Genomic DNA, 18,465 nt, shown 5'->3' on the forward strand with positions numbered 1-18,465 from the left:
GCATTCATTATCCGATTGAGATGAAATGTTGCAAACAATATTTGTTTGGCCCAAGGACGAACTCTATTGAAATTAGTAATATTCGGATCAGATTTAGATTAGCGATTTTGGGTTAATTGTGCACCAAATGATCAATATAAGTCTTCATGACCTGAGTCTTGTACATCCCACCAAATTCAGTCTAGAAGCAAGTACATCAAATTTGGGGAAAATCGGTTCCGATATAGCCATAGGTCCCATATATATGTTTCAACCGATTTGGGGTTTTAAGTCCCTCACATGCGTAATATGCATTCGACAACAATGATATTTGGTACCAGACATCGTATAGAGCTCGAAAATATTTCTGCCAAATTTTATCAAGATTGGACCAGATTTGAATACAGCAGCCATATATATCTTCAATCGTTTTCGGGTTAATTGTGTGTCAAATGGCCAATATAAGTCCTAATGACCTGCATTTTGGTAAATCCGACCGAATTCAGTCTAGAAACAAGTACATCAAATCTGAGAAAATCGGTTCAGATATAGCTATAGCTCCCATATATATGTTTCATTTGATTTGGTTTTTAAGTCCCTCACATTCGTAATATGAATTCGACAACAATGATATTTGGTACCAGCTATCTTATGGAGCTCTGAAATACCTTTGCCAAACGGCTAAGATTTGGATGTAGCTCCCATATTTATCTTTAATCGGACTTCAGGTTTATTGTTCAAATAATGGCTAATATCAGCGCAAATGGATTGAATTTCGGGACGTACGTTTCCATTTCGTGGTACTCGGCTCCGATACATATTTTTTAATAAAATTCTTCTCGGAGAGATATTATGCATCAAATTAAGTGAAAGTCGATTAAAAATTGGATATGCCTCCCATATATTAGTTCCCTCTGAAATCAAACTATAACTGTTCTAAAGCTAAATGTTGATAGATCGTTTATATATAGTTTATATTAGCATAGCCAATTTCTTCCAGGATGTTGGTTTTCTTTTGTTTATCACGATAACATACCGTGAGATGCCACAGTTTCAGGAAGTGGATACATTTTCTGATAGAGATACACGCTAAAATGGGGTGCTGGCTTAAGGGTGAATTCAGTGTCATAAGATAATGAAGACAAACAGGTTGTGGCTATGATTTCTAGGTTAGACGAAGAGAAATGTTAGTTTCAAACAGAAAAGTGGCTAGGCTCTTACGACAGTTCCTCCTTGATATTCGGGGAACACCACAGTACTTCCCGAAGCGGACCGTTTTTATCCCCTCAACCATATGGCTAGAAAGAGTATATACCATTTAAAATGGCCAAAACGTGCCCAATCCAAATAAAGGTTTTAGACCCTAGGTATCGTTAGAACTAGTTCGTTTCAGAATATTTGGAGTCGATCTCGGTGTGTCCGCTCGTATGTGTGGCTGACTGGTTCGCCCGATTTGATCCAAACTTGGTACATCGTGATATTATTATCAAATGAGTTAGGACCGTGGGGCTTATGGTACCTCCCCAACAACATGTCAAAATTTTCACAGTAAATATTTTACTTAATGAACAAGAAAGGACCATACAATTTTATGCAATCGTTGCAAATCACAATATTTTTATGAATGCTAGGTCAGGTGCGAAAAAAGACAAAATCGGCCAACTACATCAAGGGTCAACATTTTTAATAAATAATATATATTTTATTAATTTCACACATACCAATATTTTATTAACACAAGCTCCGGCGTGGATATGGTAAATATCGGCCCACCTCTTCTGGTACCTCCCCACAAAGGGTCAGCATTTTCAATAACCATGAAGCACATAAAATGCGAAATAAGCATATGATTCATTTTAAATTTCACACATCCCAATTATTTTTATTAACACACAATCTGATGTGAAGATGGAATACCCCTCCTTCTGGTACCTACGCCACAACGGAATAAACATTTTTATACCCTCCACCTTGGAAAGGAATGACAAAGTTAATATACCCTAACTTTGTCATTCCGTTTGTAACATCCCTAAATGTTCGTTGTAGACCCCATAAAGTCTATATATTCATAATCAGCATAAAATTCTAAGTCGATTAAACGATTTCCGTCTGTCTGTCACGACACAGCCTACATTATTTGACGTAGATCTTCAAACGTTGACAAAACAATTTCTATTGTGTCTAGGATGGTTGGTATTGAAAATTAGATATATCGGTCCACGTTTTGGTATAGCCCACATATAACGGTACCTCTCGATATTCGGTATTTTGATGATTATTGCCATATATTTTCATGGATCTGTCTACAATGAATATTTATTTCCACGTTTTCCTATAGCGCACATTTGACTTCCGCAGTATGGCGAAGTCCCATCTCTCCCATTTATGTTGCAGGTAAATGCAAACGTTTTGATAAAGTCAGTATGCCCATCATTTTAGGGTGAAGGGTAATTTATACAAAATAAAGAAAAAAAAAAACACAAATCAACTGGTGTGTCCAGACAAGATAATCGAGTTGTCTCGCTATTTAGCTGCTTTGGCAAAGACGCTCAACAAGCTAGCAAGCCACCTAGCTGGCTAGGCTGTTGGCTGTTGCTGCCGCTGCTGCTAGTCAGTCAAAATTTCAATACCACTTTTGTTGTTTTTTTTGGACCAAGAAACAAACAAAAGAAAACAAAAACAACAACAACAAGAAAATATATTCAAAGAAGATGCTACTCTTCGCACGCTGCCATCTGATGAGCATCGACATCAAAACACAGAGAGAGTAAACGACAACAACAAAAATATTTGCGCGCTTTAGCTGGTGATCTTCAATCGGTCAAAGTGTTACCCAGAGCCAACAGTTGTCGCCCAAGCTTATAGCCAAAAACTTACTCGCCTCTGCTGCTAGGGGTATATATAGAAAATCTATAAGTTTAAGATGTTTAGTTGGTAACCCACTCTCGAACCTTTTAAGTGTCGAACCAACAGAAGAGGTGTTCTTTCCTCCCTCGCAAAAAAAGAAAACAACAACACCATCCCGGCCCACAAGCCGCAAAGCTTGAGAAAAAAAAATATATAGAATTGTGTGGACATTTAGAAACGATAATCGATCGAGTTCAATTTGCAGTATTGAATTCTGATACGATAGTCGTCGGTGTTTGCTACTAAAAAGGATTATCTTATCATCAAAGAAGGATTATAAAACAAAGCGAAAAACGGAATTAGAAAAAGCAACAATTTGTGCTCAAAAATGGTAATAAAAAGAAAAGAATTTTCAAAAAATAATAAAAATAAATAAATATTTCAAATAAGTGACTGTTACAAAAAAACTGATTTGAAAATAAAAAACTGAAATTAAACATTTAAAAAGAAAATAAAAACTGAACACTACCAAGTGATGCTTTGAAAATTATTTGTGATTTTTTTTTTTAATTTGAAATAACTCAATGCCGCCAAAACCCAACTGGCCATTGCCATGCCAGATGATACCCAGCCGTATTTGGACATTTGTGCATTTAAATATTTACAAATTGAATTTCTGCCCAACTGCCTCTACAACTACCGACTGTGCACACACATGCTGACATTTAGCTGGAAACCAGCAAAGCAAACACAAAGTTAGGAGTAAAATCCAAAAACACCCATATAAATGTACTTCGAGTTGTTGTGCATCTTCAAATCAAACGTTAAATCAATCATTTAGCAATTTTCCAAATCAAAAAAAAAAAAAAAAAAAGACAAACTCTACAATTTTGGTGTTAACAGACTATATGTATGCGATCGATCGTGTATTTGAAGTTGATAATTGTGCCAACATGAAAATTGCCACAAAAGTGCAAAAGAAAAATATATTTTGGAAATTTTGCAAACAGCGAATAAAAAAAATCACAAATCAAAAGACACTGCAAAACATGCTGATCATGAACTCTATGCTGCATTTTGTTTTATATGCAATAAATGTGTCAGATGTTAGAAGGAATAAATGCTATGATATTCGAAAAAAATATGAACAATAAAAAATATTTAAAAATATGTTCGGAAAAAATACACCGAAAAAAATTGCTGTGTTCTCAGATATTAAGTGTTTCTTGGAAATGAAAAAAATAAAATTGTTTACTTAGGATGTTTTTAGGAATATTATTATTTTAATAATAAATGGCGTGGAAATATTTTTTAATTATATTAATTAAAAAAAATATTGATCTCCAAAAATATGTTTGAAAATTTTTACGTATAAAAATTTGAAAATTCAAGCGCCATATATTTCCATAATGCGGACGTATAAACTGCAGTTAATATTTCAGCATAATTTTGAAAAATGGTCTCCCAAATTGTTTGGATATTTAAAATACCAACCATTTTAGCTGCTGATTTTTACAGCACTCGAATTTAAGTCCTTAAGTGTTAAAGTTGGTCCAAAAAACAGATCAAGTTTTGTTGTGGCGCCCAACGTTGATTGGTTTACGTGTTTCATGGAATATGATACACATTGTTTGATAATCTCAAAAACTCTGTAATTTCTGGATGCAGAAGGGATTCAATTGAGATGTTTCTCCAGCAGCTGATTTTTACTGCACTTAAAGTAAGGATTCAAGTCCTTAGGTGTTGAAATTGATCCAAAAAACAAACCACCTTTTGTTGTGGCGCCCAAAGTAGTAGGTTTTGGCACAGCCCTAAGCCCATGCTGAGGCCGGTAGTAAAATAGGTGTACTACTCATTGGTTTTTTTTTCCGAATTGTTGCCTTCAGTTCAGAAAAAATATAAATACAGGTCTTTTGAGCATAGAAGATTTATTACTGGTCCACTAAATGAGAAGAGCTTTTATAGGTCTTCTAAACATAGAAGACCTTCCACAGGGCTCCGAAACATAGAATACCTTCGAAAGGTCTCCTGATCATAGAAGAACCTGTATGGGTCATTTGAACATAGAAGACCTTCAAGAGACCTTTCAAAAAATAGAACACTTTCACTAGACCTTCTAAAAAATAGAAAACCTTCAAGAAGAGCTTCTAGAGTCCTTCTAAAGATAGAATATATTCCGGAGGTCTTATAAATATAGAAGACCTATTACAGGTCACCTAAACATAGAAGACGTTCCACAGGTCTCCGAAACATAGAAGTCCATCCAATAATTTTCTGATCATAGAAAAACCTGTATGGGTCTTTTGAACATAGAAGACCTTCAAGAGACCTTCTAAAAAATAGACGATCTTCAAGGGACGTTCCAAACATAGAAGTCTTTCAAGAGGCCTTTCATACATAGAAGAGCTTTTAGAGACCTTTTAAACATAGAATACCTTCCACAGGTCTTCTAAATATAGAAGAATTTCGACAGGTCATATAAGCATAGAAGACCTTCTGAATATCCGTTTTTAGGTCTTCGAAGAGGTCTATAGAAGAGCTACTACAGGTCTTGGAAATATAGAAGACCTACTATAAGTTTCTAAACATAGAAGTCCTTCCACAGGACATCTAAACTTGCAGGTCCTTCAATATGTCACCTTAACTTAAAAGACCTTAGATCTCCTAAACATAGAAGACATTCCACAGGTGTTCTAAATATAGAAGACCTTTCACAGGTCTTCTGAACATAGAAGACCTTCAACAGGACTTCCAAACATAGGATCGACAGGACTTCTAAACTTCAATAGGACCTAAACTTCAATAGGTCCTTCAATAGGACTCCTAAACCTATAAGACCTTTCACAGATATTCGAAATAAAGAAGAACTATCGCAGGTCTTCTAATATAGAATACCTCCTACACGTCTCCCTAAATATAATAGTACGTTTATATATATGAGGGTTAACCCACTGGATTTGGATTTGAATTGTCATACCCATTACTTTTACTTCAAATAAATCCTCTCAAAGTAGGTTAACCCTACAAAAAGTTCTAACGTAAACATGGCATAAGTCCTTCCACAGGTCTCTTAAATATAGAACTTCTACATGTCTCCATACATGCATTCAGGTTTTCTAAAAATAGAAGGCAGAAGGTCAGAAAGGTTCTCTATACATAGAAGACCGTCAACATGTCTCCTAAAGATAGAAGACCTTCTACAGGTCTTCTACACATAGAGTACCTTCTACAGTTATTCTAAAAATATAAGACCTACTACAGGTCTACCAAACATAGGTCTTCTAAACATAGAAGACCTTCACATGTCTTCTGAACATAGAAGACCTCCCACAGGACTTCTTAACATTGAAAAACCTTCTGCAGGTCAGCTAAACATAGGAAAAAACTTCTACAGGTCAGCTGAAAATGGAAAACGTTTTTAGGGTCTTCTGAACATGAAAGACCCTATATAGGTCTTCTAAATATAGAATACCTTCAAGAGGCCTTCTAAACATAGAAGATCTTCTACAGGTCTCCAAAACATAGCGGACCAACAACACGCCCAACATTTATTATATTCCTAAAAGACCTCCTACTGGTCTTCTATTCCTAGAAGGCCTTCTTTAAGCCTCCTTTAGGCGAAGGACAATCTTCAAACCTCCTTAGGAGAAATGAACTTCCATAGACGTTCAATAGATGTAAGATTTTCTATAGGTTTTTAAATTTTAGGAGATCCTTTAAAGGTCTCTCATATAGAGGACCCTATAACGGACATTCTATAGGTCTTCTATAGATCGAAATACTTTTCAATTTAATCCAACTTTATTCCAAAATCCTCCCAGTGTATTATTCACATAATTCCCGCATACAATTTATGCAATCTAAATACCTAAGAGCAACATTAGTGCGCTAACAAGTTCCGCAAAGTAAACACACATTTGACACTTGTTAAATATTTTACGAGACTTGTCATAAAAAGTTTTTTATTTCTATTAAATGTCGCTGGTTTGATGGTTTTGGCTGCTTCCCTCTACCTACCTATGTAAATTGTGGTGGCTATTTGTTGTGATTTTGTGTTGGAGATTATACCACATTAAAAATATTTCTGTTCTCCCGCTGATATGAGTTTTATTTCTTTTTTTTAATTGCATATTATTTTGCTAAAAGAATTTTTAACAAAGTTGTTCATAAATATTGTTATCTTATTTTGTTTTTGGGGGAGGGGGGCATTTTTTCTTTTCTACTTAAGTTTGACATTTAATTGACAGATTTAGGCAATTAGTCAAAAGATGTTTTCATAATTACAACAACATATTGATAGTAATTCATTAATACCTGGTTTGCCTCAAGTGAGCAATGATGGCCAAGAGTGCATCCATTGCAAAGTGATGATGAAGATGATTGCATTGGAAGTATGGCCAGAAGCGACAGGCAGCAGTAGCAGCAGTAGTGAGGCAAAGTTTGTTTCTTAAGTCTTTTGTTTTTGCGTTTTGTTTTTTCAGCTTTTTCTTTGTGTTTGAGGTGTGGTTTTGGTAACATTGGCATAATTCACTTAATTTTGTCCTTCGTGGTAACCCAAATGGTTGGGATTTTTCGATAACACTTTTTTTGAAAAAAAAAAAGACTGTAGCCAAAATGCACATCTCAATAAGAGTATTGATACACAACCGGATTTAGTTGTTATCCTTGAATATGACCACCATGTGCTACTGCTGGCGACATAAATTATGTGTCAATTTGCAGCTGTTTGAATATGATTCAATATGTTTCATATTGAATATGGAATAATATTTATAGTCTATAACACTATGTGTTGGGGGTATTGTAAATTTGATTGGGCCAAAAATTATGTAACACCTCGAAATATTGATTTCCCACACCTGAAAGTATATATGGATCTTCCTATCTCGCCGAGCTGAGTCGATCTAGCTATGTATGTCCGTCCATTCGTCCGTCTGTCCATGCTAATTTGCCCGATCCTCACGAAATTGAAAATGGGGATGGGGTTAGGGTCAGAATAGAACCCTATTGTTTTTGAAGATGATTGCAAAATACTTGGGGGTTGAAATGGACCAACAACAGAAAAAATTTCACAATTCCCATCAATTCGGAATGATCTCTGCCCAGAAAAGGATAAAATCTAAGAAAATCGCGGAAAAACATTCCAATAAATGAGTGAATTTCTGTTGTTCCATTTTTTCTCAATTTTTGTCATATTTTTTATAGCATGCGATTTTTTTTTTAATTTTACATGAAATTTTGAATTGAAAATTTTCTACATTTTTACACCCCTCAATTTTGTCATATTTTTTATCGCATGCGATTTTTTTTTAATTTGATCTACAATTTTGAATTGAAAATTTTCTACATTTCTACAACCCTCAGCACTACGCTTTGAGGGTATTATATGCATGTTGCAATTATCGTCCGATCCTCATGAAATTGCTAGGTCAGAATTAAATGGACTAAAAAAACTAAATTTTTCTAGTTTTGTAGTCGCTCTATAGGCCACAATTGAAAACTAATTGACTCGGAATTTCGCATCAAAAGAGAATTAAAGACAGGGAAGAAGTCTAGCATTTTGGATGACTATTGGATATTATTATACCCTCCACAATAGTATGGAGGGTATATTAAGTTTGTCATTCCGTTTGTAACACATCGAAATATACATTTTAGACCCCAGTATATATATTCTTGATCAGCATAAACTTCTATATCGATTTAGCAATGTCCGTCCGTCTGTCCATCTGTCCGTCTGTGGAAATCACCCTAGCTTCCGAACGAAATGAAGTAGGTTGATAAAATTTTACTCAAATGTGTATTATGTCTGCAGGACTTTTGGTATTGAAAATGGGCCATGTAGGTCCACGTCTTCGTATAGCTCCCATGCAACGGTGCCTCCCGATATGCGATATTTTAATGATATTAGTGACATAATTTACCGGAATTGCTTCAAAATAGATATTTAAAGTTCATAATAGATACTACGGCTTAACACAGAAAATGGGCCATGTAGGTCCACGTCTTCGTATAGCCCCCATATAACGGTAACTGCCGATATTCGGTATTTTGATGATTTTAGCGACATTATTTACCGGAACTGTTTCAAATTTCGCATTTGAAGTTCGTAATGGATGCTACAGTCTATGACAGAAAATTGTTTGTGCGGATCCACGTCTTCGTATAGCTCCCATATATCGGAACCCCCGATATTCGGTATTTTGATGATTTTAACGACATTATTTACCGGAATTATTTGAAATTTTGTATTTTTAGTTCGTAATGGATACTACAGCCTATGCCGGAAAATTGTCTATGCAGGTCCACTTTTTATAACCTCCATGGTACCTCCCTATATTCAGTATTTTGATGATTTTAGCTACATTTTTTTAAGTGTCGCATTTGAACATTGTAATAGCTTGTGACCAAAGTTGCCTATGCGTGTGCACGTCGTCTTATAGACCCTAATATGCGGCTACTTTCGGTATTTTTAAGATTTTAACAGAATTTTTAACGGATTTTTTTTTTTTTTTGAAAATTGCCAAATTTTTACCAAATGGTGGAGGTTATTCAAAGTTCGGCCCGGTCGAACTTACTGCTTTTTTACTTGTTTAACTTTAAAATGGACCACAACTTCCTTGTGAAATTGTTTTGAATACCTAACAACACGACGGAGTGCGTAAATATTTGCCAAATTCTCCGGGTCAAAAACCTAAGGGAAACATTTTGCCAGGTCTCTTTGATATTATTTCAAAAACGAAATCTTCCCAAATTGGATTTGAATATAAGCAGACTTTGAACATATTGTAGTGTTGTAGGGTATCGTATGTTGGGTCCCGCACGTCTAAAGCCTTTGCTTACTTGTTTTTCATTGAAGATTTGTGAATATTATTTCCACATACCAAACATGCCAGATCAATGGGTGAATACATTTTTTGTAATAACCTGAGAATGAGCATCCCTTCGAGAGAGACCTTGAGCCTTATTAGTGGGTGGAATTAAATTCAACGAAATACGCTCTTTCAATTTTTTCCCTTTGTAATGTTTGGTGTTTCCCAACATTTCCACAAATCATTGTTACCGTATTAAACACCCATAACAAATATTTAACAAATAGGGTAAGTGTACCAGTAGTCGGCACTTTTAGAATTTTCGCGTTTTTAATCGCTCACCATTCTGAGTGGAACTTTTCAATTATTACAAAGTTAATTTATTCAGATTCGAAATTTTGTAGAGTTTTTGCATTAATAAATATAGTTTTAATAACTTTTTAATTAATTTCATAAATGTGTAGTTTTATTAAAACAATGCTTTTTTGCCAGTAGTCGGCACCACTAGCCAATTGGCGGTATGGCATGTTCCAATAGTCGGCAACCAAATTTTTTGTAAGAATAATTAAAAATAATAATAAAAATTAATTCATTAAAATATAATATTTTTGTTTAGTTAAACTGATTCGACGTCTTTACTGTACTTTTCTTAAGAATATTGATTGTTGAGACCTTCACAGACAAAAATTTAATTTTTATTAGAATAAATCATCTTTTCTTAGCGAAATTGTACACAAAGATAGCTGACAATATATTTGAAGTAAACAAAATACATTTAGTTATAATAGTTTCATTTATTTGGGCTTAAAAATAAAAAGTGCCGACTACTGGGACATGCCGAACTTAGGCACACTTACCCTATTAAAAATCTTTAATTTGTTTCAAGTGTAAACTAACAATCACAGCACATCATTAACTACTTATTGACAATTGTACAATATTTAATACCCGCATAAAGAGAGAGAGAGAGAGGCAGACATGTAATGCTGTGTCATTTATCAACTAACATTTATATTATTTCATAATTATTTACACATGCACAGACACATACCCACACTCATTCACAGCTACACCTGTTAGTCTCTCTCACACACACACCATCACATTGATAGCCATTGTGGATAAGTATGTCATGTTATTAGGCAATTATAAATTATCGGTGGATAGGCCAATGCCCCGGGTGGTGGTGGTGTGCTGAAGTGTCAAAGCCCAGTGATGAGCAGACGTGAGGTAGGTGGGGTGTGGTTTTTATGCCGAAGAATGCATTAATGTTCCAATTTCGATTTCCTTTTTTATTTTATTTTTTTAATAATTACTTTCTTTTTTTTTCGCTAAAAAAAAAAAACATAACAAAATAGCATAATTTTGCAATAATGCTGCTTAAAAAACGGTTATGTTTTATGTTCAAATAAAAAAGAAAAACAAAAGAAGATCTACCAAAGGTCCAAATAAAATAAGAGGAAATCACAAATTCATTGATGAATATTTTATAGATGTATATAGAAGAGGATTTGGTAACATAGATATTTGATTCGCTTTGCTTTATGTCTATGATGTATAATTTTTCAATATTTTTTATTGGTATGGCTTGGCATGTGTGTTATTATGTATGACCTTTGTGGTGAGAAAGTTATATATTAGCCACATTGATTTGGTTATGTGGCACTGCAAAGTGGATAAATATTGCACTGTGCTACAATTTTTTTTTTTTTTTTTGAGAGGTTAGGTTGATTGTACCCTACAACACAATGTGTTGGGGTATCATGAGTTTGATTGGGACAACAATTATGTAACACCTCGAAATATTGGTTTCCCACACATCCTATTATCCTATCTCGCCGAGCTAAGTTGATCTAGCTATGTATGTCCGTCTGTCCGTTTGTCATGTTAATTTGTAATCAAGCTACAGGTCGCAATTGTGCCCCGATCTTCACGAAATTGAAAATGGAGGTGTGGTTATGACCAGAATAGAACCCTATTGTTTTTGGAGATTTTAGGAGTGGTCAGAAACCTACCAAATTGGGCCATCGGACAATAATTAGCGGGTTTTTCTAATTTTGTAGTCGCTCTATAGGGCACAATTGAAAACTAATCGACACGGAATTTCGCATCAGAAGAGAGATAAGGACAGGGAAGAAGTTTAGCATTTTGGATGACCATTGGATTATATTTAGCTGTAAAATATACCACAACTTTCGTGTGAAATTGTTTTGAATACTTAACTACGCTACGGAGTGCGTAAAAATTGGGCAAATTCTCCGGGTCAAAAAACTAAGGGTAACCTCTGGGTGGGGCTCTTTGACATTATTTCAAAAACGAAATCTTCCAAAATGGATTTGGATATAAGGGTACTTCGAACGCATTGTAGTGTTGTAGGGTATCACATAATCGGCCCTGCACGGCTATAGCCTTTGCTTACTTGTTTTGAATGAATTTTGGTAAGAATATTGCGATTCTACAACTTCCAATATTAAATAAAGGGAATTTTTAGCCTCCACCATAGTATGGAGGGTATATTAAGTTTGTCATTCCGTTTGTAACACCACGAAATATACATTGAGTATATATATTCTTGATCAGAATAACATTTTATGTCGATTTACCGATGCCCGTCTGTGGAAATCACTCTAGCTTCCGAAAGAAATGAAGTAGATTGATAAAATTTTACTCAAATGTATATTATGTCTGCAGGATTTTTGGGATTGGAAATGGGCCATGCAGGTCCACGTTTTGGTATAGTCCCCATATAACGGTACCCCCCGATGTTCGGTATTTTGATGATTTTAGCGACATTATTCACCGGAATTGTTTCAAATTTCGTATTCGAAATTCGTAATGGGAACTTCAATCTATGCCTAAAAATTTCCTATGAAAGTCCACGTCTTCGTATAGCCCCCATATGACGGTATCTCCTTTTATTCGGTATTTTGATAATTTTAGCGACACTATTCACCCGTATGGTTTCCAATTTCGTATTCGAAATTTGTAATAGATATTACAGCCTAAGACAGAAAATTGTCGGCGTAGGTTCACGTATAGCCCTCATAAAACAGTTCCTGCCGATATTCGGTATTTTGATGATTTTAGCGACATTATTTACCGGAATTGTTTCAAATTTGGTATTTGAAGTTCGTAATGAGTACTACAGCCTATGCCTAAAAATTTCTTATGCAGGACCACGTCTTCGTATAGCGTCCGAATAAAGATATAGCGGTATTTTTCGTAACTTTTTGAAATTTTTCAAGTTCCTTCCAAAAGGTGGAGGGTGGAGGGGAACTTAGCTGTTTTGTTACTTGTTTTAACTGAAAACGTCTTTTCCGAAATTTGGTAGACGATATCGATTATAACGCTTGTTTTATCTTCTTCTGCTTTCTAACAAAGACTTAGACTCACTTTATTTTAATAAAAAAATGATAATTCCCAATTCTTACACTAATCCCATTTCCGCCTTTCAAGCCTAAGCCTTAATTAAAATAAATCAAAAGCTTATTTGAAAACCTGACACCGGCCAATCAAATTGGGCCCCATGATTGGTAGTTTTTTTTTTTTTTCATTTAAATTCTTTGTAATCAGTTTAAGCTGACATTCGTCCTTGAACTAATTATAATGACATAATTAATAATATATCTAAAATTTTGGAAAAAACAATCATCATCATTTATTGTATTTAGCGAATTAAGAAAAACTCGAAATCAAAGTAGAAAAAATAATAATACGTAAAATACAATGGTAGCAGACACAAGCCAATGTGTTGTTGTTAGCCTTTTGATAATAGAAACAACAACAACTGCAAACTGGTCAGAGCTCATCATAGAGCCATTTGATTAATAGCCAAGGTAAAAATCAACGTAATTATTATCAAAAGACGATCAGAGCGAGAAAAGAAACAACAACAAAAAAACGACAACCGAAAAGTAGCAGTAACCCGCTAGGCGGCTTAGGTCACTGAAAAGGCAGCAAAAAACCAAAAAAAGATCAGATGCTGTCCACATTGCCATGGCAGTATTTCACGATAAACCCCCTACATCTTGCGAATGGTTATTGTTTAAAAATCACTTTTTTGGCCTCTAATTCGACATTGTCAAGCTTTCGTTTGTATTCGTTATTTTTTTAAAGGACATTTGAGTGTGATTTTTTTTTTTTGAAAATGTCATTTGAAGTCTAGAATTATCATCGTTGCTAATAGCTTAACTGGTATTTATTTATTTTTTTGTCTCAAGTTATTTTTAACTTCCGTAATTTTTTTGTTGTTGTTATTTTTTTTTTTAAATAAAACCCCCTTCGAAAAATATGCAGCATTATGACATTTATATACAAAGCCATCTTATCACTTGTCACAATCATAACCGAATTAGACTCATTAAAATTTATTTGTATAATTTTTGCATTTATTGTTCAGTATAGAATTCGAAGCACCGGTTTAAACTTGACATCAAACGGCTTTTAATTTTGTCTTCTTTTTTTTCAAATTTTCTTTTCAGAGGAGTGCAATAATTTTATTGGCGTTATGCGCCATTGGCATTTATGCCGAAAGCGATGATAGCTATGTGGTATGTTTTTTTTGCATAAATTTTTAGCCCTGGATGGGTAGTAAACTTGTCCACTTAACATTTTTTCGAAATGCTAATTATTTTCCATCTTCTTTCTTTCTATTTTTCGTAACAATAATTTCCCCATTATTTAGAGAAATGTACGCGAAACCTTCAATGGCTACGATTATCCACCACCCCCTAATCCTTTTACGTATCCACCACCGGTTACAACACCACCACCCACCAATAGGCCACCAACACCAGCAACAACTCGGGCTACAACGAAACCAACGACCAAGCCAACACCTGTGGTAACAACAAGGGCCACCCCCAAAACAACAACAACTAAGGCCACACAACCACCACCAACGTACTTGCCACCCACAACAACCCGGGTCACAACAGTGAAGACAACCACCAAGCCACCCACCAAACCAGTTGTGGTAACTACCCCAGTTCCACCGCGTACTACCCGTCCACCGGTAACAACAAAACGTACCCCAAGTACACCAGGTTCCACGTATTTGCCACCCACCACCCCCCTGCCGTTTACCACACCCAAAACAACACCACCCAAACCAACAACCAGGCCACCTCCTCCCGTTACCCGTCCTCCAGTGACTAAACCTCCAGTCACTAAACCTCCAGTCACTAAACCTCCAGTCACTAAACCTCCAGTCACTCGTCCCCCAATTTCAACCACAGCCAAGACAACACAACGTACCACAGTTTCCACACCCGGATCAACATATTTGCCACCCGTAACGACTACACCAAAGACCACGCGTGCCACAACACCAAAGACAACAACCAAGGCAACCAAACCCCCAACACCCAGGACCACTGAACGTGTCACCAGGCCACCAACAACATATCTGCCACCTGTGACCACAACCAAGCGTCCGGTGACAACAACCAAGGCAACCAAACCCCCAACACCCAGGACCACTGAACGTGTCACCAGGCCACCAACAACATATCTGCCACCTGTGACCACAACCAAGCGTCCGGTGACAACACCACCACCCACCAATAGACCACCCCCACCAGCTACAACTCGTGCCACCACAACCAAGCCAACAACACGTCCAACACCCAGGATAACAACAACCAAGGGCAGTACACCCGGACCAACTTACTTGCCACCAGAAACACCTGGTACCACTGTCAGACCTCCACCTCCCGCAACTACACGTCCCACCAAGCCACCAACACCAAAAACAACTCCCCGTGTAACAAGGCCACCAACAACTTATCTACCTCCCGCCACAACCAAGCCACCAACCAAACCACCTACCAAGCCACCAACTAAACCACCAACACCCAAGTCAACAACACCTAAGCCTGCTACTACTACACGGGCTACCAAGCCACCAACTGCAAAAACTACTCCTCGTGTGACTAGGCCACCACCAACATACTTGCCACCCGTTACCACTACCAAACCCCCAGCAACCAAGCCGCCAACCAAACCTCCAACCAAACCTCCAACTAAACCACCAACCAAACCTCCAACCAAACCTCCAACCAAACCTCCAACCAAACCTCCAACTAAACCACCAACCAAACCTCCAACACCCAAGACAACACGTGCAACCCCCCCAACTCCCGGTTCAACTTACCTTCCTCCGGAAACAACCACACCCAAACCAAAACCTACCACCACCCCTCGTGCCACTAAGCCACCAACACCCCGTACCACTGAACGTGTCACCAGGCCACCAACCACATATCTGCCACCTGTGACCACAACCAAGCGTCCGGTGACAACACCACCACCCACCAATAGACCACCCCCACCAGCTACAACTCGTGCCACCACAACCAAGCCAACAACACGTCCAACACCCAGGATAACAACAACCAAGGGCAGTACACCCGGACCAACTTACTTGCCACCAGAAACACCTCGTACCACTGTCAGACCTCCACCTCCTGCAACTACACGTCCCACCAAGCCACCAACACCAAAAACCACTCCCCGTGTAACAAGGCCACCAACAACTTATCTACCACCTGTGACCACAACCAAGCCTCCAACCAAGCCTCCAACCAAGCCACCAACCAAGCCACCAACCAAACCTCCAACCAAACCTCCAACCAAACCACCAACCAAACCTCCTACTAAACCTCCCACAAAACCCCCAACTCAAACACCCAAGACAACACCAAGGGCAACTCCCTCCACACCTGGAATAACTTACCTTCCTCCCGAAACTACCCGTGCCACTAGACCTCCTACACCACGCACTACTCCACGTGTGACCAGGCCCCCAACCACATATTTGCCGCCAGCAAGCTCCACGCCGCCACCCACAAACAGACCTCCTCCACCAGCCACAACCAAACCTCCAACTAAACCTCCAACTAAACCTCCAACTAAACCACCAACCAAACCTCCAACCAAACCACCAACCAAACCTCCAACACCCAAGACAACACGGGCAACTCCCTCCACACCTGGTTCAACATACCTTCCTCCCGAAACTACCCGTGCCACTAGACCTCCTACACCACGCACTACTCCACGTGTGACCAAGCCGCCAACCACATATTTGCCGCCAGCAACCTCAACGCCGCCACCCACAAACAGACCTCCTCCACCAGCCACAACCAAACCTCCAACTAAACCACCAACCAAACCTCCCACCAAACCTCCCACCAAACCTCCAACCAAACCTCCAACCAAACCACCAACCAAACCTCCAACACCCAAGACAACACGGGTAACTCCCTCCACACCTGGATCAACATACCTTCCGCCCGTAACTACCCGTGCCACTAAACCTCCTACACCACGCACTACTCCACGTGTGACCAAGCCGCCAACCACATATTTGCCGCCAGCAACCACCACGCCGCCACCCACTAACAGACCTCCTTCACCAGCCACAACCAAACCTCCCACCAAACCTCCAACCAAACCTCCCACCAAACCTCCAACCAAACCACCAACCAAACCTCCCACCAAACCTCCAACCCAACCTCCCACCAAACCTCCAACCAAACCTCCCACCAAACCTCCAACCAAACCCCCAACCAAACCACCAACAACACCATTCAAAGGCTACGATTATCCCAAACCTGGAATACCCTTTGACTTCTAAAACCATAAAAGGTCATCGATTGACCCCGTGTCAGGTGATAATTCGTAAACTAAGAAACCAACAACCATCACTGCCCTTTTATTTGTCTTAATTAGCAAAGTTTATTAATTTTAATTAATAATTTTTTTTACAAAAACAAAAAAAAAAATAAACATTTGATACCATTGTCGTTTAAGTAGTTGTCTAGGGCTAGATGTGTCTAGAATCTAGTCAGTTCTTATGCAAAAGGCGCAAATGAATACGAAAGTTGGCGAAGTGAAACGCCGCGTTGTATGCGAATGCAGATTTTTTAATGCATTTAACAGAAAAAAAAAATAATAATATAATAAATTTATTTTTACGAGTTTTTATTACCCTATGTCCCGAATTCCAGAATCCTTTTGCCCCAATCCTGAAAACCCCAACCAACCAATCCCAAATTAAAACAAGTTATATGTATGTGTAATTTTTTATGTATGTATGCCCGAGTTATGCACACCTCTATCTATCTACCTATCTGCTTATCTAACTATTTATATAGAGAACCCAGTTTGTGTTATACATGTTTTTTTTATATATATTGAGAAATGGATCTGAACCCTATACTTAGTCGAGTACTTTGTATGAATGACTTTTTTTATATAAATAAAAGAATTATTTTGTTGCAAAATTTTATAATAAACCGAAGAAGAGTGTGTTTTTACTTCAAAAATGGCATCGAGGGAGAACTACTTTCGGTTGGGCACCACGTAAATGCTTAAATTGTGGAAAACTGAAATTATAACTTTAGGGGGTTGGAAATTGATAGTAAGACTATCATATATTTTTTTTGCAAAATTTTATAATAAACCGAAGAAATTTGGATTTTTAATTGAAAAGTGGAAAAGAGGGCTATCTATATTCGGTTGGGCGCCACGTACATGCTCAAATTGTGAAAAATTTAAATTTAAGCTTTTGGGTGGAAAATTTAACTAAGTTTACGGTTCTTCACAATAATTAAGAAAGCACTTAAGTTAATACCACCCACAATTGGGAAAGTAAGAATTTTGAAAAGGTTTTAGAAGTGCCAAAATTCATTGTTCTAGAGACATACCATTTCACATATTAATAAACTTTCATCCCATATTATATATCAAAGCTAAAATCATAAAAAAATACCAAATAGCTTAAACCACAAAAATTATTTTAATCAGGCTATAGCTATATATG

General features: G+C 37.3%; 1 protein-coding gene across 1 annotated transcript; it reads left to right on the forward strand.

The window, feature by feature from the left end:
• Nucleotides 1-2,851: 2,851 nt before the first annotated feature.
• Nucleotides 2,852-17,946, forward strand: LOC101890152 (uncharacterized). Its single transcript, XM_059125935.1, has 3 exons — nucleotides 2,852-3,217; nucleotides 14,120-14,188; nucleotides 14,323-17,946. Exons 1-3 carry the CDS (start codon nucleotides 3,215-3,217, stop codon nucleotides 17,275-17,277), a joined length of 3,027 nt encoding a protein of 1,008 aa, XP_058981918.1. The 5' UTR covers nucleotides 2,852-3,214; the 3' UTR covers nucleotides 17,278-17,946.
• Nucleotides 17,947-18,465: the final 519 nt, after the last annotated feature.

The sequence above is a fragment of the Musca domestica genome, unplaced genomic scaffold (genome assembly GCF_030504385.1).
Source record: "Musca domestica strain aabys unplaced genomic scaffold, Musca_domestica.polishedcontigs.V.1.1 36, whole genome shotgun sequence".
NCBI lineage: Eukaryota > Metazoa > Arthropoda > Insecta > Diptera > Muscidae > Musca > Musca domestica.